This window comes from Meleagris gallopavo, chromosome 22 (assembly GCF_000146605.3).
Source record: "Meleagris gallopavo isolate NT-WF06-2002-E0010 breed Aviagen turkey brand Nicholas breeding stock chromosome 22, Turkey_5.1, whole genome shotgun sequence".
Taxonomy (NCBI): Eukaryota; Metazoa; Chordata; class Aves; order Galliformes; family Phasianidae; genus Meleagris; species Meleagris gallopavo.
Genome location: NC_015032.2, coordinates 813438 through 825098, shown reverse-complemented (window position 1 = coordinate 825098; position 11661 = coordinate 813438). Strand labels below are relative to the sequence as shown.

At 41.2% G+C, this 11661-nt stretch overlaps 1 protein-coding gene across 2 annotated transcripts in view; it reads left to right on the top strand.

Moving 5' to 3' along the window:
* RALGAPB (Ral GTPase activating protein non-catalytic beta subunit) overlaps positions 1 to 11661 on the top strand; it is a 60748-nt gene that overhangs the window by 17539 nt on the left and 31548 nt on the right. For both annotated transcript variants that reach the window (XM_003211893.4, XM_010722228.3), the window contains exons 10-14: positions 4958 to 5159; positions 6495 to 6662; positions 7724 to 7838; positions 8096 to 8243; positions 10756 to 10820. In XM_003211893.4, coding sequence (XP_003211941.1) covers positions 4958 to 5159; positions 6495 to 6662; positions 7724 to 7838; positions 8096 to 8243; positions 10756 to 10820 — 698 coding nt within the window. The remainder of the gene's footprint in view (positions 1 to 4957; positions 5160 to 6494; positions 6663 to 7723; positions 7839 to 8095; positions 8244 to 10755; positions 10821 to 11661) is intronic.

The window sequence follows — 11661 nt, the reverse complement described above, 5'->3', positions numbered from 1 at the left end:
ATCTGATCCAACTGTCCGCCTACCACTAATATTGCCCATTAAACCATGTCCTTAAGTACCACATCTCCACGTTTCTTGAAAACCTCCAGGGACAGTGACTCTTCCACGTCCCTGGGCAGCCCATTCCAATACCTCACCACTCTCAGAGAATAAGTCTTTCCCAGTGTCCAGCCTTGAGACTCTCCTGGTGCAATTTGAAGCCACCAGTATTCTGGGAGCAGAGGCCAACCCCCACCTTGCTTCACTCTCCTTTCAGAGAGTTGTTGAGAGTGATGAGGTTTCCTCTGAGCCTCCTCTTCTCCACAATGAACCACCCCAATTCCCTCAACTGCTTCTCATGATCTTGTGCTTCAGCTCCCTCACAGCTCTGTTGCCCTTCTCTGGATGCACTCCATGGTCTCAGTGTCTTTCTCGTAGGCAGGGCCCAGCACTGAACACAGCCCTCAAGGTGCGGCCTCACAGTGCTGACTGCAGAGGTACGATCACTCTGCTGGCTGTGCTGTTTCTGATGCCGTTGGCCTTCTTGGCCAGCTGGGCACACTGCTGGCTCATGTTCAGCCAGCTGTCAGCTAACGCCTCCAGATGCTTTTTCTCTGTGCAACTTTCCAGCTACTCTGCCCCAAGCCTGTAGCCTGCAGTCCATCTCCCATTCTCAACAGCTTAGTACTGTAATGCTTATGTCACTAATGTGTTTTGCATGTTTGGCACTGTTATTGATAAATCTTGTGTAAGTCTCAGGAAGAAAATCCTCTCTCTGCAAGACCAAGGAGATCTCACTGCCATGGTGCACCTTTCCAGAAAGGTGACACAAATTTTCAACAAATACTGATGTGATGTGATTTCTAAATAAATATTCATGAGCTACCCTAGAAGAAAGCATGAAGGATGAGATGCAGTTTCAAATTCTACTTCAGAAATTACTTCAACGCCTTCAAATGAGCCCTGCTGATTCACAGGGACCGCACATCATCTTTCTCCCATCTTACAAGACATCTTTTTGATGAGTTTTATGAATTAAGGAGCAGTTGCTCAAGGACTAGGCAAATTAGTAGATACAGCTTTTCTGGACCTTTTGCTTTTATTCTAGATGTGGTGCCTTGTGTTTCTGATTTCTTCAACTCTTTCACCTCCTGAAAGGAAATCTAGAAGAGTAAGAAAGGCATTTATGAGGTGGAAAAAATATTATAAACCAACTTATTGTAGGTTTTGAAAAATACTTGGGTGGATGGGAGAGTAACCCAGCTGGCACTAGTTGATCTTGCTTTGATTTGAGCAGGATGCCCAACTAGGTGATCTCCACATGTTCCAACTTCAGCTGTTCTATGGTTATGTGAAAATAAATACTGCCCCGCTCTTTTCAATTTTCTGTTATTTCCATGGTAAAAATTGTACTAATCTAGAATCCTGCAATGGTTTTCATAGATATTTCACATTTGCAGTTGTAGTGTTTTTAATCTGTGTCTGTTTGGGAAAAAAGAGATTGCAGAATTATTTTCTCTGCTGTGAGGTTAGCTGGAGGTAATCTGTATACAGCTGAGTGTTGATAGGGTTTCGTCACCTAGAAAGCAATCTTCCTGTTTGCTCTGAGCCTCCTCCTTCCAGGTGGTTTTTCGTAGTTGTTTCGATTCTGAAGATGTAACAGGGATCTTGGCATCGTCAGTGCCAATGCCCTTGTGCCTGTTCTGTGTCAGGTTTTAGGGTTTTTTAGTTTGTGCACTGAAACCTTAGCATGAAGCTTTACAGAAGGCAGCTACTAGACATTATTCTGTATCATAGGAAGAGTGGAAAAATGTTCTGTTCTGTAATGTGTTTGGCATTGAAAGGAGTTGGGTGTTGCTGGTACAGTCTGTAGAATGAGATGGCTCAGTGATCGTTATTTAAGCGTGGGATGGGGTGCTCCACATGATAAAACTCCTTGAGAAATCCATCGGGAAGGCTTTAGGAAGATATTCCTGAATATGGCAGCTCTGGGGAATGCGTGCAGGTGCTGAGCTCCAGCTGGATGTATCAGACACGCTGGGCTGTGTAAGTGTGCTGCTGCTCACTGCTGTCCTCAGCAAACGGTGAGGACTGGGAGAAACTCATTAATCCCTTGTGCCAGTGTTTTAATGAGAGGATCTTCCAGTCGGATGGGCTAGTTCTTAAACCTTGTTCCCAAAGAAGTCACAAGCTTGCCAGCCCTGTGTTGTAAAGTGGCTGGGGGAGTTGCTGCAGATGGTTGCTGGTATCACCCAGGTGCTCTTGGGCCTCGAAGCAATCTTGGGGTAAAGTTTAATCCTCATCATTTTGGCCCTCCTGTTGCTATTGTGGTGCCCCAAAGACTGCATAGGTCTAGGAGGCAGGCAGGAGAAGCCTTGATGGGGGAAGTTGTGAGCATTGCTGAGAGGCTTGGTATAGGTCTTGGTCTGACCGAGGTGTGCAGAGAATGCGAGAGATGCAGATTGCTCTCATGATGCCTGGCTACTGGAGTCCTTTTACTCTTCATCTGTTTCTGGAGACTGTTTTTGAGATGCTGATCTTTCTAGTGGTGCTCTGGCTCTTATTTCTGCTTTGGAAGGTTGTTGGTGGAGCTAATGGTCAGGGGAGGCGTGCCCATGCTGGTTTGGGTTGCTAGCAGCGTGGCATACGGAGGATGGAGCAGTAGTGCAGTCAGGAGCTTATGGCTTGGAACCTTTGGTTGAGGAGGCTCTGTAGGTAAGTAATCTGCCCCTTACGAGACATAACCGAGTCACTGAAGCCGTGGGGGAGCCCGCTTGTGCTCACGTACAGGGTAACATAGGCGAATGCACCTGAGCTGGGAAGGGTTAATACGTCCTTTTAAAGAACTGATGTACGTTGGTATGAACAGATCTAAAACTTGCTAGTATTTTGTAACTTTTTGTTCATTGTTTTGCATGATACTCTCAAAACCATAATTTTGGACCTGAATGCCGATTTCCTGTGTGTTTAACAAGCTTGCTGTATCATAAAGCTTTTAATCTATTTTTTAAAAAAGCTAAAAGCTTCTTAACTTATATTACAATTTCACCATCTTAAAAGTATTTTATAACTACTGCTGTCCTTTGATTTGTTTCCATTTTATTTCTATTATCTTGCAGCATCTTTTATCCAAATTCTTCTTTCTTATAAATCTTGTAAGTAGGAACAAGTAGCTTTTCCTTAATTGCGGTCATGCTTTTCTTTTTCCATAATCCCATCTTTTATTTGTAAATTCATTCTCATTGTCTCTTGTAGCTTTTGCACTTTTACTTGAAAAAGACAAGTAATTTTTTTGTGTGTGTTTTTGAATGGGGAGGATTGTTGGCAAAAGCAAATTAATCTGCCTGAATCAGTCCCATCTTTTATGTACTTTAGTCTGTGATCATGCCATGAGTTTCAGGACTTTGCACTAACCATGTTTTTTTACTTAAAGCTTATTTTACAGACCTAGTGTTTGATTTGTATGCGTTGTGCATGTAGTGTTTTTTTCCAACTACAGTATATTGCTGGATAGCTTATTCAGGACAAAAAATGGCTCATGGGAAGATGCATAAAGATTTGTGCTTATTTACTACTTACACTGTGAAAATTTCTAAGCTAACAATAGGTCAAACAATGAATTTATAGACAAAAATTAACGGGAGGCGCTTGTCATTGGAAAGTTTCTTTTTAAAAGAAACACAAACAAGCAGCAAAAACTAAATCCAAACAAAAATGTTATCCATAAATGAGAAAGTATTCCATACATCCAAGTGTTCGAGTCTTTGTTTGCAAGACTGATTGTGAACGTGGTATTCCCGAGTATCCCAGGCATGAGACAGAGCAGGTTCTCTGCTACTGGTAGAGTTGTTAGCTTGATTCATTAGGAGCACACGTTATTTGTTCTGTTTGGTTTTGTAGCTCATAAAACGTCTGAAGATCAGCATAGTCTTAGCTAAAAATGCGAGAGAAAATGCTGCTTCTGCCATTAGTATTCCAGGAGTGAATTTTTTATTTTTTTATTTTTTTATTTTTTTCCTATCTCCTTGGTCCTTGAGGGCATTACACACAGATTTGTTTTGGTTGCCATTTTAGAAGAAATGAAGAAGCCAGCAAAATGAGTAGCCTCTTGCAGCCTGTGTGTCTGATACTGGTGTGTGAAAGGTGTACTGGAAAAAAGACATGAATTGAGTCAGACTGGCAGAGCCATCCTGCAGGAACAGAGCACAGAGCTAAGAATCACAGAACCTTGGGTTGGGAGGGACCTTAAAGACCATTGAGCTCCAGTTCCCCCGCTGTAACCAGAGCCCAGAACCCAGTCCCGTGTGGTGATGGTGGTCTGTGGAGATGTCTGCAGAGCACGCTGTGTGTTAGCACACAGGGGAGGCCTGCCCTCCTGGCAGCTTCCATCTGGGAGCACACTGGGCTCAAATGGGGAGAGGGGGGGGCCAAAGCAGCGCAGTGGCTCTCAGCAGATTTCTTTCTTACAGTGGGTCCTTCGGAATTCTTGGATTTTTTTTTTCAAATTATCATTTATGTTTATGCAACGTAATTGGATCAAAGTAGTTTGATGTTCAGAGCAAGATAGGTGATCAGTCAGTTGCAAGTAAGCACTTGTGTGGAGATGGTAGTAATGGCACAGTGAAAAAGTTTGATGGTATTTTAAGAGTGCAAGGAAAGTCATTTTCTGGAGATGAGAACAAGGTGAGGAGATCCTTGTCCTCTGAGAGGATAGGGAGGTACTGCTGGATACAAGAGACACTTCCCAACACAAAATTGGGATTAACTTCAGAATATGAAGGTCAATTGTTGCAATCCTAACAAGGACAAAAGTTAGTAATAGCCTCAAATAGTTCCCAAACAGAAGCGCTGACTCAAATGCAGTGAACTAACAGCTTCATGATAACTGCTAAATTGGACTTGATCTTTGTGTCCAGGATCCCATGAGCCTATTATATATGTTAACAAACGCAGTGAAATGCTGTTTTTCTTTTCCCAGCTATAGCAACTCAAGCTAGTGTGGAGTTTCGCCGGAAAGGATCCCAAATGTCCACAGATACAATGGCTTCCAATCCTTTGTTTGATGCCAGTGAATTCCCAGACAACTATGAAGCAGGAAGGGCAGAGGCATGCGGGACACTGTGTAGGATATTTTGTAGCAAGAAGACTGGGGAGGAAATATTACCAGCTTACTTATCCCGGTACTAACCTATCTTTCAGTTGCTTTATTGGTGTAATTTTACGGTGCAAAGGAATTTGCAGTGCATAGCATTCAGTTACTGTCTGAATTGTGCTGCCAGCTCTAAGAGCGCGGTTGGCCTGCACATGGCACGGGCACAGCTCCCTCTGTACACTGAGTGTTGGCTTTGTCTTCTCACAGTGCTGGTTTCCACTGGGCTTTCTTCGAGCTCTAGTTGAGGGGGAGCCCCTCCAGCAGCTGGAGGGAAATTCTTTGGTCTTTTTGACACTTGAAGGTTTTTAAATTTGCCATCAAATGTTGGTAAAATGGACAGAAGTGTGCAGATGTGAGATTGTTTTGTTAGACTGCAAAGGGTGTTATCAAGAAACACTAGAATGGAGTATATTTTTTTAAGGCTTTAACATACAGAAATGTATTAATATTCTGTTATTTTTATATATATATTTTTTTCATCCTGAACCACTTTGATTTTCAGTTTACTTTCTAGTAAGGCCATCCTGCCTATCAGAGTCTTGGTTTTTCCAACTTTTTTGTTTAAAAAGTAGAAAAAGCCAGAGGCAGATAATCAATTTCATAAAAAATATCTCTCAAACTGTTCAATTTCCTTTGCCATAAGTGGCATCAAAACTTCTGGAAGACTGGACCATTTTATTTCATATGGTAGTGCTGTATGCATTAGATGTCTGTTTCTCTTATACAGTCAGATTCCTCTGTTTTAAGTTGCAAAGGGTTTTTTGTGTATTTTTTTTTTTAATACAAATGCACTTTAACCTAAAACCTGTAGAGGAATCTAACTACTAGAAGAGATAAAGTTCTTTGGGATGATGGCCAGCTACATAAATGCTTCACATCTCTCTGCTTTTTCCTTTGAAATATTTTCCCTCTTATTTTCCAGATGTTAGAATTGCTGTCCACAGTGCTGTTCCCCCCCAGGGATTTAGCAGTATTTTTCTTCTGTGCTAGGGAATTAGAACCAAGGTCTCATTTACAGCCTTACACGGGGAAGGCGGTAGCAGGGAGCACAGGTAGCACGCATCTGTGCTGTAGCTGCAGCAGCTCCCAGCCCCTGAGCTGCAACAGGGCAGATGTTTCAGCAGAATGGTGCTCTGCTGGCTTTTCACATGTAATGTGTGTGATTGCTGTGGCTTTTTCTGAAAGCTAGCAAACTGCACTTGCCTGTGCTAACATAACTTTGGGGAATGGTCAGAAAAACTTTTCTCAGCTCTGATTTTTAAGCTGTTCTATGTAGAAAAGATCAAATTGCTGCACATTCGTGTTCGTGTGGGATGCTGATATTTTTATGTGCAAATAATTCAATCTTATCTTTCTTTGTCAGATTTTACATGCTTTTAATTCAGGGTTTGCAGATAGCAGATTTCGTTTGCCACCCCGTTCTTGCCAGCGTTATTCTGAACTCCCCTCCTTTGTTCTGCTGTGACCTGAAAGGAATTGATGTCGTGGTTCCATATTTCATTTCGGCTCTTGAAACTATTTTGCCCGACAGGTAAACTGCTGTTTCCTATAGGTATTACCAGAAATATGGGGAGATGTTTATCTTCTGGGGTTTCTGTCATTCCTGGATGGCTTTCACTGGAGGAGTTCTGTAATGTGGGCCCAATGTTGAGTATGTATGTGATAGTGATAACAGCAGCATTTCAGAAGCTCTGACTTTCCATTTCATTTAATGCAATGTTCCTTAAAGTAGTAGTAGCCCTTTTTAAAAATGAGAATGTTTGAGTTGTGTTATCTAAGTATTCATTATTGAAAAACAAGGATAGGGAAAAGAATACATTTAAAGCCGACTTATTTTTAAGGAGAATTTTACAGCATGTCTATACTGGCTGTTACTGCAGTAAGAGAAAGTAACTTTATACACAACACTAAATGGAAAAAAATGATCATTTAGACAGACTAGGGAAGTTGCAGTAGGTTCCTAAACTGGAATACATGCCCTTGTTTGTCAGAGCTGTACAGATTTCTGCATGTTTTGCTAAACAACTTAAGGCACTTTTACTACTGTTCTGTGCCTGCCTTCTTCCCCATATGTTGTATGTACTGATGGTGCATTTCAGTTTGAAGTTATGCATAAACTACTACTCATCTTCTGGGCTTAAATCTGAGCTGCTGCTTCTTGTAGGTGGATCTTACAAGCAGAATTTACGCGTGGCTTCATAAGAAATGTGATCTATTTCCAAGCAGAGTGTATTTTATACAAGATGCACATGAGCATATTCTGGGGATTTCTGGTAGAGCTGGGTTGGTGGGATTTGCAGTAAGCACACAGAGGCTTGTGACTGGCACTTCTGCCTTGAGGGTGCAGAATATGAATAAGACTTTTGTTTGCTTAATGGTTCAGTGCAAAACAATTCAGGCAGGATTTCATAATTTGCTAATTGTTTCATTGCAACTGCTGTAAAATAAGAATCTTGAATCTAGGAAGAAACAGCTACATTGGATATTGCAAGTTATTTAAGACCAAGGGGTGGTTGTTTATTTAATTTTCACTTAGATTTGCCTTCAGAATCTATGAAAAGTTTATTAATTGTATGGTGCTTTGATTTGCAGAGAACTCTCAAAGTTTAAAATCTATGTAAACCCCACAGAGCTAAGAAGAGCTTCAATTAACATCTTACTGTCTTTATTGCCTCTCCCTCATCATTTTGGAACCATAAAATCGGAGGTAATAACCCTACAGCTTTGTTTTACATGTTGAATTTTGTCTTTTGGGTTGTAGGGTGACACTTGGGTGAGGTGAGTTGTGGTATTTGGCATTCTGTTTAGCCCTGAAACTCTTAGCACAAGTTTGACAGGAGTAATTTGTGCTGTGGATACTGACTTTTGAAAGCAATGCTATGCTGGTGTGTTTAGTGTAAATATGGCAATATCTACAATACCTAATCTCTAATTGATGCTGAAATAAATTCATTGTTCCTGCAGGTTGTCCTGGAAGGGAAATTCAGCAACGATGACAGCTCAACGTATGATAAACCAGTAACCTTCCTTTCCTTGAAGCTGAGGCTTGTGAATATACTTATAGGAGCTTTGCAAACTGAAACAGATCCCAACAACACTCAGATGATACTAGGTAATTTCAACATTTTAAATTTATCCATTGCGTTATGGAAGTGTCTTCATCTCTCCTAGAATAATTCGGTACATTCATGGGATACTTTGCAAGAAAAAAGTGAAATTCCTGTCAGATCATCTTCTGTATAATCTCCCTCATACTCTCAAAACATCTTTAAAAGCCTCACGTTTTTATGAAGTAATCTCTCTCTACCATTCTAAATGTAATCCCTACCATTCTAAATGTAGAATGATGCTTGAAAAGTAAAAACAGAATTAAAGCACATTCTAGCAGTAGAAGTCAGTCATAACTCAGAATGGAAATAGGAAGAAATGTTCTAAAATTGGTAAAAAAATCTTGAGTAATGGATTACAGGGAACATTTCAGTTTTTGCCTTGCTTGAGCCTAGAAACAAATTGAAATACTGGGTAACAAGTACTCTAGCATTGGCAGAGTACAGATGGTATTTGTTCAGCACTGTGTCAATCCTTGCAGAAAAGCTACAGCATAGAGCCTGCAGATACATCGTGGTTTGGCAACAAACTGTGCTTTGAGGTGGTTGGATGTGTTAAGGTGTCAGTGCTGAGGAAGTAAGTAGAAGCTGGAATCTTAAATAGTGCACAGTCTGTTAAGCAGATGTATTTTCAGGCGGGTAAAAATTTTGTTGCCTTACACTTTTTTTTCCCTTATTTGCTTCCCTCTCATTTTGTAAAAGTACCTTTCTTCACATTATGGTGTCCTCAAAATAGTTACCATGCCATTTTCCTTTAGCAGTTTAAAAAGCAGGTGGATTTGCACTGGGTAGATATCTGATTGGTTCTGGAAGCCTGCCTGGATAATAGAAGAGGGAGGAAAAAGTGCATAAGCAATGAAGTGAATGGAAACAAATCCAGTCTGCAAAGTCTTTCTGAAAGCTGTTCTTTCAAGACAACTCTTGAAACCTTTTCTGTAGAAGCAGAAGACATGGGGGTAATAATTTTAAAGGGTGATTTGCAGCCAGTGCTGCAAGTGAGGGGATGAGGATGTGTGTGGTTTCTTAGTCATGCTCACAGAACATCAGTGCACATGTGGCTGTATCAGCTGTAGGGTGAGTGATGTTCTGTTAAATCCCACCTGTGCGTTCTTTATATACCTCCACTAAGGGTTGGTGCCTGCACCCCAGCTTTTCAGATACTCTGCCCATGATGTTTTTTTATCATTACCTGGCTGACAGACCTTACTGCTTTGTTTCTTCAGTTTTCCTATTGTTCGCCACACGTGTAACAGGAGTTTATGTCCTGCTGGCTTTGGTTGGAGAGGATTCATGAGTCTGTAGCTTAGCCAGAGATTCTTGCATGTGCCACCATCCTCTCAGAAACATTGGTGTTTATTTCCAGCTGCTTTTTAAATATTTGGCAACAACTGGAGTGTTTCCCTTCCTGTAGCAGCTGTTGTTCTCCTAAACCCTCATGGCTGTGCTGAAGGAAAAATAATGCAGCTACAGGCTGTGTGTACCACTTGACATAAGGCATCCAGAATACATCGTCAGTTTTAGTTTACCTGTGTGTTACTCTTGTTTGTAGCTCTCTCTCTCCTGCTGGATTTTTCTGTCTACCTGCTGTTTGATTTGAATGCAGTAAAAAATAAAAAAATAAAAAGGCATGGAAGATTGGGTCCTGGAGATCACTTGTAGGTAAAGAGAGTTTTGGTGGATCATGCCTCTGATTTTGGAATTTGGTTTAATGTTTTTGTTAAACTGAAATGAAATTTATATTTACTTTAATAATCTGAGAGTTTGGAGAGTGGTGTTGGAAATATCGGCCTAAATTTGGACAGAAACATCTCTGTAAAAATGCTTGTGCTAAAGTAGATGTGGGGTTCGTTTAATGGGTCCTTGATTATTGATTATGATGAGAATGGTTGTGGTCTCGTGTTGATGTCTTAGCGGTTGCTGGATGGAGCAGATATTACCTTATCTTCCAACAGGCTGCTGCCTGTACTGACAGCCCATTAAGTAGTGAAAGCACATTTTTGTTTGCCAGTTACCAGGTGCCTTTTGGCTCCTAATGGCCAAACTGAGGAAGGGAGGCTCCTTGTGCCAGGCGCAGACAGTACTGTGTGACCCTTGAGGTGGCTTTGGATTACACACAGTGCACTTTGGCTGTCTGTTACCTAACAAATGCTGCTTTTTTACTCACAAAATCAGTAAACCTCTTTAAATGTAACCTGAGTTTTTAAATGAGCACAATCTGCTGGGAGACAGGGAAACATTCCAGCCCTTCTGTGAAACAAGAATCCTTCAGAACTGAGGAATTCAGGAAACCTGTGTTCAAAGTGTTTTTAAAATAGCCAAAAGAATCTGTATCTCAGCTCTCATCTGCATCAAATTGCTAAGCCTGGAACAAATCCTCGTGTTTTATAAAACTCTTATAAAAGCTCTGTATAAATCAGGAAGGAGATTCTGGATGCTTAGACCTTCAGTGCTTCTCTACATTGTAGCTGTAAGTGTTCTACTGTGGTTTTTAGTTACCTCTTCTGTGTAATTCTTCAGGTGCAATGTTGAATATTGTTCAAGACTCAGCACTGTTAGAAGCCATTGGCTGCCAAATGGAAACGGTAAGATTTGTTTAGTTGTTGTTTATGAAGTTATTGCTTCAGAAAAAAATGTGATTCATTTTATCCGCAGTTTAAATAAGTTCAGTCCAGAGGTATGATCCCATCTAAAAGTATCCTTTGTTATAGAGAATTCTGTTCAGAAGATCTTCTCATTACTTAAAACTGACTTTCAGTTTCATAGAATCATTAAGTTGGAAAAAGCCAGTAAGATCATCTAGTCCAATGTCATCCCGTCACCACTATGCCCACCAAACCACGTCCCTCAAAGGACAATGACTCCAGCACCTCCTTGGGCAGCTTGTGCCAATGCCTGACCACTCTTTTTAAGAAGCTTTCCCTAATATCCTACCTGAACCTCTCTTGGTGCAACTTAAGACCATTACCTCTCATACTATCACTAATCAGCTGGGAGAAAAGGCTGACCCCCACCTCACTACAACCTCCTTTCAGATGGTTGTAGAGAGCTATGAGGTTTCCCCTGAGCCTCCTCTTCTCCACAATGAACCATCTCAGTTCCCTCAACTGCACCTCATAATCTTGTGCTCCAGACCCTTCACAGCTTCATTACCATTCTTTGGACACACCAGATCATAGAATCATAAATCATTAAGGCTGGAAAAGACCTCAAAGGTCATCTGATCCAACTGTCCGCCTACCACTAATATTGCCCATTAAACCATGTCCTTAAGTACCACATCTCCACGTTTCTTGAAAACCTCCAGGGACAGTGACTCTTCCACGTCCCTGGGCAGCCCATTCCAATACCTCACCACTCTCAGAGAATAAGTCTTTCCCAGTGTCCAGCCTTGAGACTCTCCTGGTGCAATTTGAAGCCACCAGT